The sequence below is a fragment of the Cebidichthys violaceus genome, unplaced genomic scaffold (assembly GCF_023349555.1).
Source record: "Cebidichthys violaceus isolate CVI_PGR_0920_01 unplaced genomic scaffold, fCebVio1.0.p SCAF_10, whole genome shotgun sequence".
NCBI classification, from domain to species: Eukaryota; Metazoa; Chordata; class Actinopteri; order Perciformes; family Stichaeidae; genus Cebidichthys; species Cebidichthys violaceus.
In genome coordinates, this window is record NW_027176263.1 from 535,001 (window position 1) to 555,000 (window position 20,000).

The 20,000-nt window shown below is 40.2% G+C and overlaps 1 protein-coding gene across 6 annotated transcripts in view; it reads right to left on the reverse strand.

Moving 5' to 3' along the window:
* The window catches only part of usp54a (ubiquitin specific peptidase 54a), a 48,063-nt gene that overhangs the window by 23,931 nt on the left and 4,132 nt on the right, over positions 1-20,000 (reverse strand). For 3 of the 6 annotated variants that reach the window (XM_068719402.1, XM_068719428.1, XM_068719436.1), the window contains exons 1-2: positions 19,581-19,772; positions 2,302-3,014 (exon numbers count right to left, since the gene is read on the reverse strand). In XM_068719402.1, coding sequence (XP_068575503.1) covers positions 2,302-2,484 — 183 coding nt within the window. In that variant the 5' untranslated portion in view covers positions 2,485-3,014; positions 19,581-19,772. Of the gene's footprint in view, positions 1-2,301; positions 3,015-10,818; positions 10,961-19,580; positions 19,773-20,000 lie in introns of those variants that run through there. The other 3 variants (XM_068719375.1, XM_068719385.1, XM_068719393.1) reach the window with 3 other exon arrangements.

Below are 20,000 nucleotides of genomic sequence, written 5' to 3' on the forward strand. Positions count from 1 at the left end.
CTCCGTCGCACGCTTCAGGGAACAGATAACGAAAGAGACGAGAGATCTACGGGACATAATGATCATCAACTATCGACAGGCGTTCATCCGATCACATTTGGCGGGTGTATTGCTCAGGACCTGAGGAAGGGCAGAGTGAAGGAAGTTGTTTGGCTGTAAGTTTAATTTATGTTCATGCTTTAATCTGTTAGTGAGAAGTTTGTCAGGCATGTGTGTAGGTGAAACATTAGAATGCACTGTTTTTTTTTTTTTGCAAAAGCCAATCAATGTAGTAGAATTACCTCTCTAATGGTTTTATGTGTATTTAAAACACATTGACCAAAAACAATGCATCTTGTAATCCAGTGCAAGTGTTAGTAATTTGATCTGATTGATATCAGCAGCCCCGTTTACTCTCCTGCAGCCGAATCTGAGCTGGATTAAGTTTCTGCTCATGCCAACAAAACACGTCCTGCTGGTGCTGCTGCTGCTGCTGCTTCACATTCAAACACTTCAGCTGAAACACAGGGAGGCCTTTATTGTGAAGCAGTCACAGGAAACAAGGTACGTTTAAAATTCCGTCAAACTCACGTGGCACATAACAATCAATACAGCAGGACCAGAGATGTCGTCCTTTTTCATTCCACACATCCTTCCTCCTCGTCAAAACCTGGCGCCTACATAACCCACAATGCAACGGGACATTCATCTGACTTCACAAGGCTTTATGCTACTTTTTAAAACATGTGCAGTAGTTCTCCCCAACACCTGAAGATATCAGCGAGGTGGAAATTCAGTTCCCATTTAAGGATTACAACTTCATACAGATTAAGGGTTTCTACTGATGACAGGTGACACTGTGGCGTCTGTGTGTGGTGACCTCTGACCGTGTGTAATATTGCTGCTGAGCTTCACTTAAACCATGTAATGAGTGTTTCCCCTTCAGCCGAGTCTGTCATTTCAGCAGCAGCCCCACCCTGCAGGGTTAATGAGTCAGCCTCCGTTTAAAAACCAATAATTACTGCTCTCACACCGTCTCAGCTCTAATTGCCGAGGCACACAACACACCTCCTCCTCAACCTCCTATTTAAAAAGCTGAGTCATAAATAAGTGTGATGTGCATTCTGGGAGGTGTTACAGGCTCCTGGAGGAGGCTCATTACAGGCTCACATACGCATGGAGGAGATTATCAAACTGGTTGTTATGCGGATGTCGCAGTCGTCTGGTCTGGCTGCTGTTTACCAACCACAGCGGCGACCGATCGGCTCAAAGGCACGGCGGTGGAGCTCAGCCGTCTGTCAGCATCTACGTTGGATGCATTCGGTCAAAGTATTTTTGCAGAGCAATACTGACGCACATAGAAGCTCCTTTACACAGATACTGCAGTCATCAAGAGTCTGCAGCCGCGGGAGCAGCTCTGTGAAACAAGCGCATAACAATCTGTTTGTTCATGTATTTTGAACAGACACTAACTCCTCTTGCTGTGGACTGATGGGAGGATTTTGGCTGTTGTCAACTTAGGTAAACGAGTCAGGCCATTATCATAATTCAAGCAACATTTCAAACACTTCTGTATTACTCTGAGCTAATACTTTCCCAAAAGGAAACCAGTCACAATAGGCTATAAAACTGAAAACACACGTTTGATGCATTTCCATTCACATCCCCTACAATTGTGGTGTAACGCCGACACACTGTTCATGTGTAATACACAACTCTCCATCTCCGTTGCTGAACAGGAACCTGGAGGCGGGTCTTATGGCTCCGCCATTTGCTCTCCCCATAGCGTGACCGACTAGGATGCCAATCCGCTTGTTGCGCTAACCTCAGCACGGATCGTAACCCCTGCACATTTAATCTGCATGCTATTTTTTCCCAATTAATTCGTTATAATTTTGTCTCATTTATGTCAGAAAATAATGAAAATGTCTGTCACAGTTTCCAGTCCAAGGTGATGTCTTAGACATTTTTACTTGATCAATTAGATATTTAATTGAGTATTGAAATAGTTGCCGATTCATTTTCTGTTGATCGTTTCAGCTCTAAACTGAATCTCTGGGTTTTAGACAGAATAAGACAACTGAAGACATCACCTGGGGCTCAGACGAAACTGTGTTACAGACCAAAAGACTTGTCAAGAGAGGCAGGGAGGGAAAGTCAGCATGTCTGCTCTACAACAGGTACACTGAACTTCCTGTCAGCGGTCAGTACACGTGTTCACTCAACACGGGTCAACCGGTCAGAGAGAGAGAGAGAGATGCATGTATGTGCGTGAAAGAGGGAAGTCGTGAGAGAAGGAAATGACAGAAAGTGCGAGTGTACCTGCAGGGCGCTGTTCAGGAAGCAGCTGTTCTGTCCCGGCTCGTTGCTCAGCCCTTTACTGGGAGCGATGGACGTCATGGTGCGAGGCGTCAACATCCCCTGCATCCCAACACCACCATTGCTGCCGCCAGCGCCGCCGCCGCCTCCGCCACCTGACGCAAAGTAGTTCCTCTTCCACGACATTTTTCCCGCCCTCTCCTCTTTTTGCTCTCCTTCTTCGTCCCTCGGCCTCGCTCCTAGCAGGAGTCAGCTTCCTATCTTCCGTTCTCGTGTGGAGGGAGACAGAGCCATTTCCTCCGGCGGACGGGAGGATGAAATTGAAAATATACGATGAAGACTCCCAACAACAGAACGGACAAGAGACGAATAAACCGCAAAAAAAGTTTGAGCGGGAGAAAAAAAAAAAAGAAGTAATTCTGCTCCAAAAGAGAAGAATGCAAATAAAGTCCTCGGTAAAAGATTTAGTTGAAGGGTGTAATGTTCCTTAACTTGAACTAATCTCTACCTTCTGCATTTCTTAATTCCAAAGAATTGCACTAAAATATTGAAAAACTTCCAAGGATATCCAGTTCTGTATCTCAGGTTTCAGGTCCATAAATTCCAAAAGGTTTTATAAATACTTCCTACAGTCTTCTTCTTCTTCTTCTTCACACTTTCAAGGACTCATCCCTCTCCGAGTCCGAGTGTTGCAGGTGCGACAACCGAGGACGGATCTGCATTAGAAAGAAAACAACATCCAGACTCTGTTAGACCGTCATCACAGCTCAGGGACTGTTTTACTGATGCTGTTTATTTCACACAATCAGTTTCTGCAGTAATTACCTAATATATATTTTAAGAGCTTTATAATACCGCATAGAAAACTATTTGATGTCTTTTTCACCATCCTAACGATCTAACAATGACAGAAGATGATCATGGTTGATCAGTACTTCCCAATTGTTTACAACAATAATTCCTTGTAAAATAATGAGTCAATATTTATTGTTTTGCAAGTCAAACAGCTACGTTAAAAAGGACACAAAATCCCCACAATGACATTAAAATCACCACAAAAGACGTCAGATGTGTTTATGAGGAGCTGAGCTTCCTGGCTAACAGACAGAAGTTGTATTTGATGTCTACGGCAGACCATAAAAAGATCCAAGAATGTCTTAAAGGCTTTTGACTTCTGAATTCAATACTTCAAGAAACTGCAGAATTTGTGTTAAAGACTTCTGATCCCGACATACAAAGCGATCAGAAGCAGACGTATTATATTTGGCCATTATGTGAGGGCTTTGCATCTCTACCTGGGGATAGCATCAGACACTAAAATAAAAACAAAGCTGTTGGGTAAGCTGCATGCTGATGAATACTGTGAAACCATAAAAGTGAAGAACAATGCGTGTTCAGTAATGCAGACATTGACCCAATATTACTCTGTAAAAAAACAGACCTAACTGGATTCAAAGCCTTTAAATCTCCTTTAAGACTTTATATTGAGACAATGTACGACTTCTACAGACAGAGGAAACCATCTTCCTCCCCCTCCTCTTCTTCACACTGCAGTCACAATAACAGACGGAGGCATTCACAGCCTTTTCTTTGTCTCTCTCTCATCTCATCTCGTCTATACCTTGCTTTCTCTCCCTCAGTGGTTTATTGTCCTGACTGTCTACTTGTGCTGCCAAAGACTTCAAGCCTTTTTTGTGCCAAGTAACACAAAACACACACATTGAATGAATGTAAACACAGAGAGATTTTAACAATGCAAATCTATACAGTAACATCTGTCAGAGCTGCAGGGGAATAATAAAGAAATGATACAAACGTGTCTATGCAAATAGACATTTTAAAGAATTGTAAAAAGTGCAAATAAACAACATTTGAAAAAGAACTTCATAAGTAGCACATGCAGCATAAAAGACACGTAATGTACTTCTGAACATGTATGTGTGTGAGATCAGGGATGTGTCACTCCAAGGAGTGTTTGTTTACAGCAAGAGGGATCAGCTGACAGGACCACACACACACACACACACACACACACACACACACACACACACACACACACACACACACACACACACACACACACACACACACACACACACACACACACACACACACACACTTTATCTTTATGGCTCAGAGGATCCAGGCATTTAAAGCCTACCGACAGCAGAGCAGTAACATTTGTGCTAAAGTCCTGATGTTTACATCCCAATCGTTCGAACCATCAGAATAACTCAGTGTGCAAATTAAATAACGTGAAATACATGCATGAACACACATTTCAAAAGATTTGAGACATGCTGCTCTGCAAAAAAAGTCTGAGAAAAGTGTGAAAGTCTTAAAGAGACTGTCTAAGTCCAACTCTGGGATTTTACCTCATTTTAGTTCTGCGGTAAATACATAAGTACGTTCATAAATGAATCAACACAGAGTGAGAGAGGCGGGAAAGTATGTGTGTGTGTGTGTGTGTGTGTGTGTGTGTGTGTGTGTGTGTGTACTGTAGTTAGTGTGTGAGAGAGGTAAACTGCCGGTCAGAGCAGAGGGAGGTGAGGAGGGATTAGCCTGATCAGACTCTGTCTGTCTGCACCGGATTAGACTGTCTGTGTGTGTGTGTGTGTGTGTGTGTGTGTGTGTGTGTGTGTGTGTGTGTGTGTGTTAAAGTCTATCTGTATTTATGTCCCTCACTCCTCCATTAACAACATTCATTTTGTTAATTGCAGCCGGTCATCAGTTCAAAGTAGAATCTGAGTGTTCAAATTTTAACGCGTATATCTTGATTTTTGTTAATTTATTCTCTGTGCGATGATGACGACAACAACAACAACAACAACAACAACAACAACAGATCAAAAAGCCTTCTAGAGCAAGACGCAGAAGCCATCAACAGGAAGTGGGAACTATCCGAGACCAAGACCAAGCTTATGAAGCACATGTTCCCTTGATAAATAAACCAACGAAGACGATCAGTCAACAAATGAAAATTATTTATTATTTCCATATTTGATGAATCTTTCAAATCATTTTTCAACCAAAACGTACTGGCTCCAGCGAGCGCAAATTGAAATAATTTACATTAACGATTAATCTGTTGATTATTTTGAAGGCAAGAATGATGAGTTTGTTCCGTGTCGTTGGTGAAAATATCATCTTTACACATCGTCACGTGGAGGAAACATCCAGCTCTGTATTCATCTGTTCCTCAACTCAAAAGAAAAACAGTTATTTTTGTTAGAGTTTGAGAAACGTGTGTGAAAAGTCTTGAGAGAAACTTTTTTCGAGACAGAAAGGTCTCGATGACGTTTATGAACCATGAAGTCATTTTCCAGCTGCCATCACAGCGGTGAGGTGGAACCACGTCGTTCTCCTGAATGATTCCAGCTTTTTATATCCTATGGAAACACATCAGGGTCCCAAGGTCGAGTCAACACCAGTGAAATGTTAATTAAAGAAGGAAAGAAGTGTAAAATTAAGACTAAGCGAGAGGCCTTTAGGGGCTTATGGAGCCAGGAGGATTAGAGGAATAGACCGTAATAAAACCCTGGTGACGTTCACACTAAATAACCGAGATGGAACACTAACATGACTGGACTCAAATCTCTGCTTCCTGCTAATAAAACTAAAATCTGTATTAAATACTTTTCAGGAAATGAGAAGAGAAGCTTATTCATCTTTTTTTAAAACGGGTCATTTCACCCTAATTGGAGTATCTGTCCTCGCCGGTAGTTTAAGTTATATTTGTCCATGATAGGAGATATCCGTCTCCAATAGAATTGAGGTAAATGGAAAGGAAAATACAAAAATTACAAGAATTTCGTTTTCAGATTAAAAGAGACATTGAGAGACGGTCAACCTTGCCATTATTTCAGGATTTGAAATAGACATGGATTAGAAAATGTGGACTTTTTTGGGATATTTACAGTTAAGGAATTCATATATTTAAGGAAATACAAAGCTCAAAAACCTCAACGATGCAGGCGTACGGTGGGACAAGACTCAAGGCAATCTCAGTGCTATAGGCTACTAAAATCTAGCTCCTCTACTATGTACATTGAGGCTCAATGGGAGGGGGAAATGAAGATTCAAATAACAGCGAAGCACAGCACACCGCTTCAAATTCACGAACGTGGAGGGAGTCTCGGTGGAAAAATCTAACCCACTTCTTCATTACACCTAAAATAAACAGCAAACAAACCGGTTCACAACAATCTTGATATGTGGGAATAGAGAGGCTAATCTCACACACACATTTTTTTGGGCAATGTCATACATTTTACTCAATGTGTACCTTGTAGCTAGCAGCACTAGCTCCAGAAGTCGCTAAATCTAGTGAGAAAGACGCCAAGTCGGCAACACTACTTTTTGTCTTTTTTTTTCTTCCCCAGAGCATTTTATTTATTGTCGGGATCTAAAGAGAATTTCAACAAATATAACAAAAGTGTTTCTAAAATACAATACCAACCCTAGCTTTAAAAAGGTTGCAACTATTATTTTCAATATTGATTAATCTTGCAATAATTCTCTTGATTAATCGTTTTCTGACATATATGGCGTGAAATGGGACCTGGACAGCAGACGAACCAATCAGAGAGTCAGGATTACTTCAGCTGATTAGAGGTCGCTTCCTCTCCTGGTGAGCACTGAGACCGCTTTGGTGTAAAATTGGTTATATAACAAAATACCAGTCTGTCGCAGAGGCTTTACAGCCACACACACACACACACACACACACACACACACACACACACACACACACACACACACACACACACACAGTGCTATAATCACCTCTAATTCGCCAGGCTGGCTCAGATCCAGCTCCATGCAGCCACTCTGAAGGGCTGACAGGAGAACTACCAGGAGACCTGATGCTACTGGGAACACTGGGATGAAGCCAGCAGGGATGGAGACACGGTGAAACAGAGATAAAGGGCCTGGCAGCAGACAGACAGACAGACAGACAGAGTATTGATCTGATTCAGACTGTCCTGTCAGGTGAGTTCACAGATGCCAGATTTCAATCGTTTTCAGACTCATTTTCACCAAGCTGCTGTTCAGATTCACTGTTCAACATCAGTGAAATTTACAAAACGCAACGAAGCCAGTAAACGCATCAGAGCTGCAGTGACTCGACAGTTAGGGAAGAACCCCATTACTAGACCAAAACGCAAAAATGATCAATTCAGTGCAACATAAAACCATGAAAAGCAGCAAACTCTAATGTTTGGCATTATTTCTTAAAAAACATTTTCTATCGATCGACTAATCATTTCAGGTGCTTGATTATTATAATATTGAGGATTTTAGGTATTCTGCAGGACCATCAGCACTCTCCAGCAAACATCTGTTTAATAGTTCTAAAAAAAAAAAAAAAGAAAAAAAAAAAGAAGTGTGTGTGATGGAGATGGAGGGAGAAAACGCTCAACAGTAGGAGGTGATGGTGGATAATCCCAGAAGGAAAAAGGTAGAGAGGAGGATGGAGGAGGAAGAGGAAACGCCATTTAACCTTATTTTCTTTGCAGCCATGACACAGACATGCATTTAAAAGATAAAAACCTTCTTGATTTTTTGTTTCCTCAATATAAATTAAATCAAATATATTTCTTCTGGAACTCTTGAGAGAATCCCGGAAGTAAAATGTTTTCTAAGAAGCTTTCCAGGCGCAGGAACCGAAGCTCTTTTAGCCGCTGACCTCGTTGGCAGTCAGTCTAGGAGGAAGATTTGGGGCCTAATGACTAAAAAGGAGAGCTCATGAATATACAGCCGTCCTTCACAGCTGCAACCGCACCAAAATAACTCAAGAGAATTTGGGAATGTGGAGCACTTCAATCACTTAATTCTACCCAGTGAAAGGAGGAATTAGCTGCTTGTCGCGTCCTTCCGAGACTCTCAGACAAGCCGACGTCTTGACTCAGTCAAGGACACTTGAGCTGTGGTGAGCAGTGACTGTGGCTGGTTCATAACAAGATACGGGCTGGTCTTTCTGCACCAACACAATGAACTCTGATTCAGGCTGAAAGCTAACGTTAGCGTGATGATCCCACCACGGCAACGTTGCACTCGTTACAGAAGATGAGCGGATCAGTTGGCTGGCTCCCCGCTTTCTGGCATGTGAAGGGTCAATTTCCATATAAAAAAGAACAGATTTTAACACCAGATGTACATAGAAAGACCCATGATATTATTCAAATAACATATCAAGTACTTTTACTCAAGAAATTATGAGGTACTTGCCCTTTCCTTGAGTATTTCCATTTTATGTAACTTTCTACCTCTACTCTACTATATCTCAAGGGGTATTATTGTACTTTTTACTTCACTACATTTATCCTATAACTTAAGTTACTTTGCCGATTAGGATCTTACATACAACATGCTTTGGCTACGTGATATAATGCAGTACTACCCATTAGTATATAACATCTAAAGTTGTCTCTGCATTGACAAACTGCATTAAAATGCCTTTACGTGTATTTCTTAGTGAAAGAAAATGAAGAATTTAATATCCTACGATAACACTGAAACAATTTTTAATTGTAAGGAAGCATTGTCAGACTATGATATACTTTTACTTAAGTAAAAGAATCCGAGTATTTCTTCCACCACTGATATTGGAATACAAGGCGTAAATGGGGTGAATCGTCATCATACAGTAGCCAATAAACAGACTTCAAACACAGACGGATGGAGCTGCAATGACTTAATTTCAAAATTGGGAATTTTGAGATTCCCCTTCCTCTTAAATTCAAACTTTTTTCCAGTTTTGTAAAAGCCAAGACCCTCTCTGTAGTTTCCCCCCTTGATCACATCCCCTGTTGTGAATGTATTGTTCTAATTTTCACTCCCCACATTCCTCCTCCCAGCAGCAGCAGCTTCCAGTAGCTGAGTGAATAACCAGTAAATCATCCAGACTGGGAGGAGCTCCTCCTCCTGTTCTTTCAACACATTATTTTCCCATGAACACTGCTGAATAATGTGCCTTTAATTTAAAGCCCAGTGGCTGCACTCATAGAGAAACCACAACTCACTGAAAAACTCTTATCTTCCAGTCCAAATGTCCCTGAGAGGTGATGCATCACTGTGATTCATTCATTTAAAAAGCAGACCACTAGAGCTCCTCCAACCAGCCCTACAGGTTGTTTTACTCTGTTTAAACAGTCGATCAGCTGTTTTAGTCATTGAAACCCAATCATACACGGATGATTCATCTTGAAACACTAGAACTAACAATTACTGGTAACCAAGTCGGAGTCTCAACCACGGGAGAGTTGAGTCTCCACACAGGAATGCCAAAAAGCCGATTCCAAAGCATCTTGCCCAGTTAAAACTCTCCCATTCAACCACCACACCAAACTCCAGTCACAAAGTGAACACTTTTAAATCACTTCTTAAAACACATTTGTACAGACTGGCTTTTACGTGATGTTGTCAACGTTTTATTTATTATTTGTTGATTTTACTAAAATATATAATATACATATATAATTATAATATATATATATATATATATATATATATATATATATATATACATACACACACACACACACACACACACACACACACACACACACACACACAAATACTGTCTATATATTTTTGTATTAGTTTATTGTTATCGTATGGACTGTCTAGCTGAGCTTTCTGTTGTTATTAGAGCCTTGTTTTTGCTGCTTTGTCTGTCAAAGCACTTTGTAAAACTCTGTTTTTATAAAAAATAAAGTTATTATTATTATTATTACTACTTTTAGGTTTTCTTATATGTAACCGCTACCTCGCCGAAGATTATAGAAATCGGTTACTTTTAGAGACCTTCATGAACAAAATCTTCAAAAATCGGGATCAACATCAACAGCACTTATACACAAAGAAAATACTTTAAAAAACCTCCTCGGCCGCTATTCCTGCAAGTAAATCTCCTTCTTCCAAAACAGTGATAATAAAGAACACCAGCAGCTGAGTTTGCATTCAAACAAAACTATGCACACACAAGACCAAATGATCTGCTCGTCATATGTTGCTGAACAGCGATGTAGCGTTTAAAATGGGTCTTTTTTAACCCGGAGTCCGGTGCAGTGCTCCCCGCACACGCACACACGCGCACACACACACACACACACACACACACACACACACACACACACACACACACACACACACACACACAGAGAGAGAGAGAGAGAGAGAGAGAGAGAGAGAGAGAGAGAGAGAGAGAGAGGCATCGTAGCTCTAACATTACATCACTTCCATCAAACTTCACGGAGAACAATGAGGTGCAGAACAGCATCACTGCTGCTTTTAAACCGCAATTCAACTGAAAAGAAAAAAAAAGCACTAAACACCGCTATCCGGCTGGATGTTTTGCGGCACGTTATATAGCGCGTCGAGCAGTACCGAGCCGCGTTTGTAACCCGGTTTACGTTACGCTAACGCCGGTTGAATGAGAGTACTCGGCTGCTACGTTCAAATCCACAGACACGCAGACAGAATAAACAGCAACATGGACGTCTGACAGCGGCTCACCTGCAGCGTGCAAACCGGAGGAGAGACAGAAATCCCGGTTGACCTGAGGACAAGTTGGTCCACGGCTCCTCGGAGAAGAAGCGGTGGTTATTGTGTTTAAAGCGGCAGCACGGAGGGGGAGGGGTTACTACCTGCAGCACTGTGCGCGTGCACGAGCGCGTGCGTCTGTGTCAACACGTGAGCTTGAGTGTGTGCGTCAGGGAAATTTAGTTAAAGTATTGATAGTATAACATGTTCCCTGTGACTGTTGTACTATTATATATTATATTGTTAGTTTATGTTTACTCGTGCATTCATTTAAAAGCAGGATTTTAGTGTAGTAGTAGTCGGTTGAGGTGGAGCTCATTTTTAACTAATGATTGCTCTTATTATTTTCTCCATTAATTAATCGATTGATTGTTTGGTTTGTACAAATAGTGGAAACAGTGAGAAATGTCACAATTACCCAGAGCCCAAAGTGACACCTTCACCATGTTTGTTTTGTCCAACCAATAGTCCAAATAGCACATATTACAATTATTAAAAGAGGAAAAAACAAAACATCTTAATATGTGTGAAGCTGGAACCATATGTATCACAGAACAAGAATAGAGAACCAGATTTCAAAAAATGTCAGAATGTTCTTTTTACCCTTGTGTTTATTATCCAAACATATCTTTAAGCCTCGTTTCAGATAAAACTTTGGCAGCGAACTCAGCAATTTAAGAGGCCTTTAGTTAATGTCATGTTTATGTGAGCGGATGAAGAAATATTGAATCATCAGACAACTAATGGATAATCACTGGAGTTTGGAGTTTAAAATAAAATCACCCAAGAGTTAAACTGAGCTGAAGTTGTGCTTCAACAGCAGTTTGTGTGTGTGTGTGTGTGTGTGTGTGTGTGTGTGTGTGTGTGTGTCTCTGTGTGTGTGTGTGTGTGTGTGTGTGTGTGTGTGTGTGTGACTATTGATCACGGTATTGTTCGCATTAGAAACACAGGGGGGAAATGTCAGGATCAATATGTGCCAGCTCATCGCATCCTGCCAAAACACAAACACTGCATAGGGTCCTAATAATGTTCATAAACATGTTTCTTAAAATAAACCAAAAGACTGATACACACACTGTATAACAATTCACTATAGTGTGCTTCATTATTCATTAGCAGGTAAACTCTCAGATAAATATTTGATTCTAACATATTAATACTTTACTTCAAAAGCTATTCAAAGATGTCTACATCATAGTATTACTACTACTACTACTACTACTACTACTACTACTACTACTACTACTTCCACCAGAAGTAAATCTACAAACTGTATGACCAATATTCATTCATGAGCGACTGCAAATACACTTATGGAACCACATGAATAAATTGATTCATGTCACTGATTGAATGACTACTTTCGTTAAAGATTAGGGGACCATTGCTGTGGGACGTTGTTAGCTTAGCTTAGCATAAAGACTGGAAGCAGGGGGAAACAGCTAGCCTAGCTCTGTCCTAAGTTCAAAGATACTCCTACAAACACCTCTAATGCTCACTGATGAACGTGTTGTTTCTCGTTTATTTAATCCGGACAGAAATGTAAAGAAACACAGTTTTAAGGTGGAGTTACATGTTTATCTTGAAAAACTACAGCCAGACGCAGTGACCTCCCAGAGTCTTGTCATCACTGTGAAGTCTTTTTCTTCCTCCTTCCTGAATTATTCTGGTTTGTAAAAGTCAATTGTTTCTGCTCCATCACATCTGCTGTTGTGATGCATTGTTCTAATTATTATGTTGTTTGTTTCATCCATACAGAATTGTAAATGTGTTGTTATTATTATTGTTATGTGAACGTAGAAAGTAAAAAATAAACTTTAATCAGAGCTCTAACAGCAACAAATCAATACAACTGTTAATTTGTCAACTTCCTGTCTGTACGTCTTGGATAATGTTTCTTATACTAAACACTTAGTATCCATAACAATATATCCATAATATCATAGTGTCTCACTATAACAACTACCAACTGCTGCTGCCACATCTAATACTACTTATACAAACACAATCTCCTCTGGAGTGCAACAGAGCTTCATGAACAGGCCGACAGTATAAACAAGAGGATGAAATAATGTGCGAGAGATGGCAGGCAGTCAAAATGTGGTTAAAAATAAATTCCTGATGTTTAATGAAATAAAACATGAAGAAGCAATTTGTGTTATGTGGAGCGGAGTGTTTGGGTGGAGATCTGAACCACAGCCCTCAAACATTCCTCCGGTGGAAACTGCTCAACCTGGTTTCTATTAAAACAGGGCTGAAGTGGGCTGAACGGGGCTAAAGAGGCCTTACTTATTATCCTTTATATCAATCGTTCTTTACATTTCCCAACGCACTTATACTTAACTATTTCCATTTTATGCTACTTTATACTTCTAGTCCACTCAGAGAGAAGTACTTTGTACTCCACTACACCTTCAGTCACTTTGAAAATTAAGATTATTAGAACAAAATATAAATCCAGTCATAAAAAATTATCCATTATTATAGATTAAGCTACTCAGCAAAAATCCAGTAATATAAATTACTCTGAAATGGGCCATTCTGCAAAACGAGTACTTTTATTTTTAGGCCTTCTTAAGTACAATCTGATGATAATACTTTCTTACTTTTACTTGAGCACGTTTTTGAATGCAGGACTTTTACTTGTAGAGGAGTATTTTCAAATGGCAAAAGTACCTTTGCTTTAGTAAAGGATCTAAACATTTTTTTTTCCACCACTGAAGTAAACTAAAAAGAAGTAAACAGTTTGTAGAGCGGTAGCACAGAAGGAAAGTCGTGTGACTGTCAGATGGACGCTTGTTTTGAAAGGATCTGCCTGTACAGAGTACGCGCTGTCAATGTATGGAAGAAATACTTGTACTTCATGAGTATTACAGCATGTTTGGGTTTCAAATCCCATCTGTCACAGAGTCACACGCTGTCAGGCTCACTAACTTAATTCACTTCTGAATGAAACCTGCACAGAATGAGGTGAAATTGCTCAATTGACTGAAATGTCTCTTGATAATGTTTTCAAATGAAGAGCACAGCAGCAGCTCTCAGAGTTTCCAGCAGAGGAAAAGGTCTGGCCCGTTTTCAAACCCCCCCCCCGGTGAGAAGTTCCACTGCAGTGTGATGTGATGACGTTTATCGCTCTGGATGTTTATGGGAGCAGATCTGTGTAAACAGATGTTATCTTGTAAAGTCAACAGAGCTCATTGGAAATACCTGAAAACATCTGCGTGAAGTTTATCCTGAGGGTGGCGCTAGAAAAAAGGTCAAGAGGCCCCCCCCCCCTTCCCCACTGATAAAAACATGAAAGTAGCAAAGGAACTTTTACTGCATTGTATTCCATTAGATTTGGAAATGTCACCTAAATAGTAGGTTTTCCTTCACATAAATAAAGACATTTCCAAAATCAATTGGTGCATTAAATTTGCCAAAATGCAAGAAATGCGCTTGACGTTCAAAAAAGGCAGTTTTAGAGAAGCCCGATCCAACAGATGTAGTGCGTCAGGAAAGAAAATGGACGCCGAGCGCGAAGTCGCAAAGAGTTGATACATTCCCAGAAAGTTTCCAAGAGAGGATAAGTTCTGGAATTGAGGACATTTTGCACAATTTCACATTTAATTGAATTGTAACTGCATTCATCAGCACTCCTCCATCACATGTACAGCTAACCTGCCAGCATCCAGCGTTAGAAACCGGCTGGCTGGTGTACGAGCTGAAAGACTGGTGGCCGTCCGGACAAACGTGAGGCTCTAAACCAGCTTAGATATTAAAGATGATGCATCCGAGTCTGACATGGAGGGAGTCCAGAGAGAGGATATGAATACCTGAGTGAAAGGTCTTTTATTTTGGAGGGGGTCATAGGGAACTCTTTTAATTCAAGTTCAACTCAACTAAACTGCTGATCCTCCTGTTGACACATGCTTTAAGTCTGTAGTCAGGAGTTTCTATTCTCTCTGCTTCATAAAACCTTTTGTTTGTCACACGTACGGTCTGAAAAATGTTTCATAATTAATTAAAAATGGAGAAGCTCCGTCTTCCTGTTGTCCATGTCGGGACATTTAAATTGACAGCTTCTATCCAGAGAGGATCAGACCGAGCAGGGCGAGCGGCATAGAGGAGGTGAAAGGTCGGAGGTCACAGCACAAGGACAACAGTGATGAGTGGGGCGCCAAAGCAATAAAACAGCCACAGACGAGGAAAATGTTGCATTAAAGCAGAAAGAAGTGGTTATTTTCCCTACAAAAGGTAAAAGTTAATATGTCAAGCTTTTATATTGAAAGAGCAATGTGAGATATTGAATCACCATGATGAAGCAAAAGAAAAAAGATGCAACAACAGGTTTTATTTACTCATGAGCTACTTGTATTCAAGTGAAAAACACTTGTACTTCTACACTTAAATTACAGTCCGGAGAAGTAGCATTCAGTAAAGTATCTGAAACTCATACTTACTGTACTTGAGTAAATGTTATAAAGCTACAGTCCAAGTATAAAAAGTATGAAACAAAAGTTCATACAACTCAGTGCTAATAATAAAAATACTTTCCACAATATTCGTAATATTTTGATATAGTTATTTCAATGTTACAGGATAATATAGTTATTAGAATAAAGCACTATTAAGAGAAATGCTACATGTTATGATTAAATTACTTTATGTGCATATTTTAGTTGACAGATTATAGATATCTTAACTATCTTTTGATTCGGGATATATGACTTTATTCTGTTAAAAACACAACTTTACTTTCATCATAATATGACTTTATTCATGAAATATCACAATTTTCCTTTTAAATTACCGCTTTAACTTGTGATATTACTTCTTTTTACTCTCACAACATTGCAATCTTTTTCTTACAGTATTTCAACTTTAATCTCAAATACTCCATCCTATTATGCAAACAATCAAATCATTTTTCAGTCAACCTTGTGAGTTTTATGAGATATATATATATATATATATATATATATATATATATATATATATATATATATATATGAACCTAAATTCATTTGTTCATTGTTAACCTGCACATAAACTAAAAATGACACATATTACCTTTACTGTTAATGTTATTTCAGGTACTTTGATAGGAAGATGAACACGTTTTAGTTCACTTCCTGATGACTGTGTGAGATTGTTTTTGCGACGATGAACAGTTTGTGCTATCACAACGTGTTTCCAAACACAACAATGAGTCATTTCCATCTCTTCTCACAGTGTTGTGTTTGATGGTTACTGTCCCTCTCAGTGCTTCCATGATGAGGAACAAAGAGCTCAGTGAAGTGAGAGCGAAGACTTGTCTCATTCAGCTCGCAGACAAAAAGATGCTGTGATTTGAATACAAAGACTCTGAAGCCTGAAACAGACGAGAGGGAAACGGTGCTGACCTGCTGCAGCTTCCTGCTCATTAGTGTGAGTGTGTGTGTGTGTGTGTGTGTGTGTGTGTGTGTGTGAGAGTGTGTTTACTGGGGGGGGGGGGGGCGTCCTGTTTGAACCAGTTTACTCCCACTGAGTTTTCAAAGACTGTTTCAAACAATAAACAATACTGATGATAATGATGATGATGATGATGATGATGATATTACCATGCATACTTCTGATGCTTTTCATGAAGTCTTTGCACATAAAGTAGTTTCAAAGCTAGTAGGGGTACATGTGCTCAGATCCTTAGTACTAATATATAAAATATACATGTAGATGTCCTGCATTCAAAATTCTATTTTAGTAAAAGTACAGAAGTATCATTAGCAAGTATCAAAAGTAATACTCACCATGCAGAATTTGAATGAAGAGTGTTAAATTGCCCTCAAAGTCCTAAAAGATGATATTTTAAAAAAATCGTATGCACACAATAATATTTAGTGTGCACAAGTTATTATCTTAAACAAGATCCAGCGGTGAAAGAAATATTCAGAACTTTTACTCAAGTAAAAGTAGTAATACCACAGTGGAGAAATACTTACACTTGTAAACGATTACCAGTAAACACAAGGTAGAGCTGAGTCTGATGTCATTAGTTAATTGGTCATAAACCAAAGTAGTGAACAAATTCAAATCTTCATCTGATGATGGTGCTCGATTAAAATCACGTTGTCTAGTTGCTACAATTCATCCAGAGGGCAACATGAATATCTGAACCACATTTCATCACAATCCATCCAATAGTGGATCCACAAAGCTGAACCTTGTGGTGGTGCAAGAGGAAAACTCAAGAGGATCACTGAAGTCAGTAGGAGTCATCCTCTGGGGAACATGAATGTCTGTAGAAAAGATTCTATGAAAGTCCATCCAATAGTTATTGAGGCATTTTAGTCTGAACCAAAGCAGCCCCTAGAGACTAACATGGCTAACAATATGGAAGCTCACGCTGATGTATGAACACAGAGTGTTGACTCTGACGTACTTCACCCAGACAACAAAGTGAGCTTGAGCTAAAGAGCCAACTAAGTAAATGTTTAGTCTTCTTTAAGACGTTTGTGTTGCATTCAAAAAGCAATTTCACATTTAACATCACATGTGACCTTTTTAAAATAAGGGCAGGATTACACAAATCAATTAAAAAGGCTTCATTACAAAAGAACAACTTTCTGGTTGAAGCAGCTGAACACTAAACGGACTGTCATGTGACACCATGCATGATATGGTACAGTTACAGCGTGTGCTTTTATTTCACTGTGTCCACTTCCTGCATGACGTCACCCTCCTATTTCCCAGTATGTCAGCTACACTGTTTACTCTCGCAGTCATATGATGGTAACACACACACACACACACACAAACACAACTCACAACGGCCCCAGGCTGTGTGTGTGTGTGTGTGTGTGTGTGTGTGTGTGTGTCTGCCTGTGTGTGTGCATGTGTGGGTGTACAGACGATTTGTCGCCTGTTTTCTCTCTGCTATTTGTCTGTCACACACTGACACCTTTACAACTTTAGAATGACTACTTAGCATTTCTATGCAACTCTTGTTGTTTTACAAGGGACAAATGGACAGGTGACAAATTAGGACATATTTACAGCTAAAAGCTGTGCAGACCGTGAGACTTATGCCACGATTAGCCCGTTTCTCAGACGTGAGAGTAAAACCATCCTAGTTGAACTGTCCTAAAATGCTGCCAAAGCTTTCAAACATATTTGTTGTCACCTTGAAACTGAGTCTGGATGGATGGATTTCATAAAAGATCATTTAAGATATGTCATAAAGTGCAGATCAGATTTCACAGATGAAACAAAGTCAAATATTGAGTTGTTCAGTGGCATCAAATACCATCAGCATCTGATATATTTCCCGGCTGACAAAACAAAACCCTGCGATTATGATGTGATAATTCTACATATAGCAGTGATTTCACCGGATCATCGTCATGGAATCGGCCTTATTTATGTATTTATTGCAGTTGGTGAACATTAAATATGCAATTCATGAATTGTTGAACAAACTGTGGTTTGACAGTTTGATGAATAATTCTGTCTGACAGCTGAGATCCGTATTTCTCCAGAGTCCAAAGTAGCTGAGTGCAAACTGTTTGTTGGAACTGAATTCTTCTAACTTCTATCAGACTAAGAAGACACTTCATGAGCCAAAATACTTTGTGAATTACTCTTCTATCTAAGATGACGAGTTGTCCCTCCCTTTGGCAGCCACTTTTTTACCCTAGAAGACTGAAAGTTGGCATGAAGGACAAGTGTTTGTGAGGTTGTGTGTGTGCGTGAACGCATGAACGTGTGGATTTATGCACGAACATGGTTACAGCTGTTGCGAATTCAGGCATGTTCCTTTTCTGGTTGAGCTAAGCTAACGGTTTCCCCCCCAGTTACCTGCCTGGCTGCCACTTAACAGATAATGGCAGTTAAAGGTCCGGAGGTCAGAGCAACAAGAAAAAAGAAAAGTACAGTCATGAGCCATGAATGCAGGGAACTGTTTTAAATAATCCAGTATGAATACAGTTTCCCACAAAAAGCTCAAACGAGCAGAGTGTTCATCCACAGAGTTGCAGCAACCCCAAAAAACAGGGAGTGAAGATGAATCAAAGCCAAACTGACCACTAAACCAAAGTGCAGCAGGAGAAATTACAGACTGGGCTCTGAGGCAGACGGTTTGTTGTATGACCGTCTGTTCCTCCTCCTCCTCCTCAGTCCTCACCAGAGCCGCCACACATATCACCATCAATTTAAAGAAAACATCTTCCTGTTAGACGCACGAAAACACAACCGTGTGTTCAGTTTGGGATGAAACTCTTCATGCAACAGATGTTCAGACGTGACATACGAACCTGAGCTGGATCTCCATCTGAACTTCTCAGTCTTAAAAACTAAAGAAGAAATAAAGGACAATCGACTTATATATGAATCACCGAATAGTTTGAGCCCAAAAGCTCACTATTGTTTAAATTATCCTTATATTTTTATGCATGATAATTCTCTTTCATTTGAACGTAAGGGCCTTGACCAAACCAGAAAAGAAACACGCAGATACGCAGTCCACTCATACGCAGGTGAGTGGAAAGGGGATACTTATGACCATGTAGTGTACTAAAACACAGATGGAGTATCTAACGTTAGTTATTGAGCTGAAGCATTCAAAAACACCAGCACGGTCCTTTACAGAGTTGAGCGAGGAGTTAAAATGAGCCCATTTTAGAATGGAGTTTGGTGAGATGGTTCAGCCACAGAGGGGATAAAAGAGTAAATGTGTCTCTATCTCTCTCTCTCATTCATTCCTGTTATCGCTCTCTCACCTTGACAAACGGCAGTATTCAAATGCTCCCTCTTCCTCCTCCTCCTCCTTGTCCTCCTCCCCTGCTGGGCCTGCTTCCTCACACCGATGCCTCCTAAGGGAGAAAAGCAGGAGTGATGAAGGCAGCCCTTTGCCTCCTCCTCCTCTATCTCTCTCTGTCTCTGTCCACACTACGCTCAGCAGCCGTCTCCCAGGTGACTCAGCAAGAGAATGACATCATCCCTGTCAGCACACACACCTGTTTCCTCAATAAGCCCCTCCCCCTCAGCCACCGCCCCCTTGCTCCCCTGCACTTCCTGGATCTCTTAAAGGGGAAGCGTCAGCCAGACAGGTTCGTTTAAAGACAGACTACAAATTATACAAAAACTGAACATCTTTGGGTTTTAGACAGAAAAATACATTTGAAGTCTTCAACTTCAGT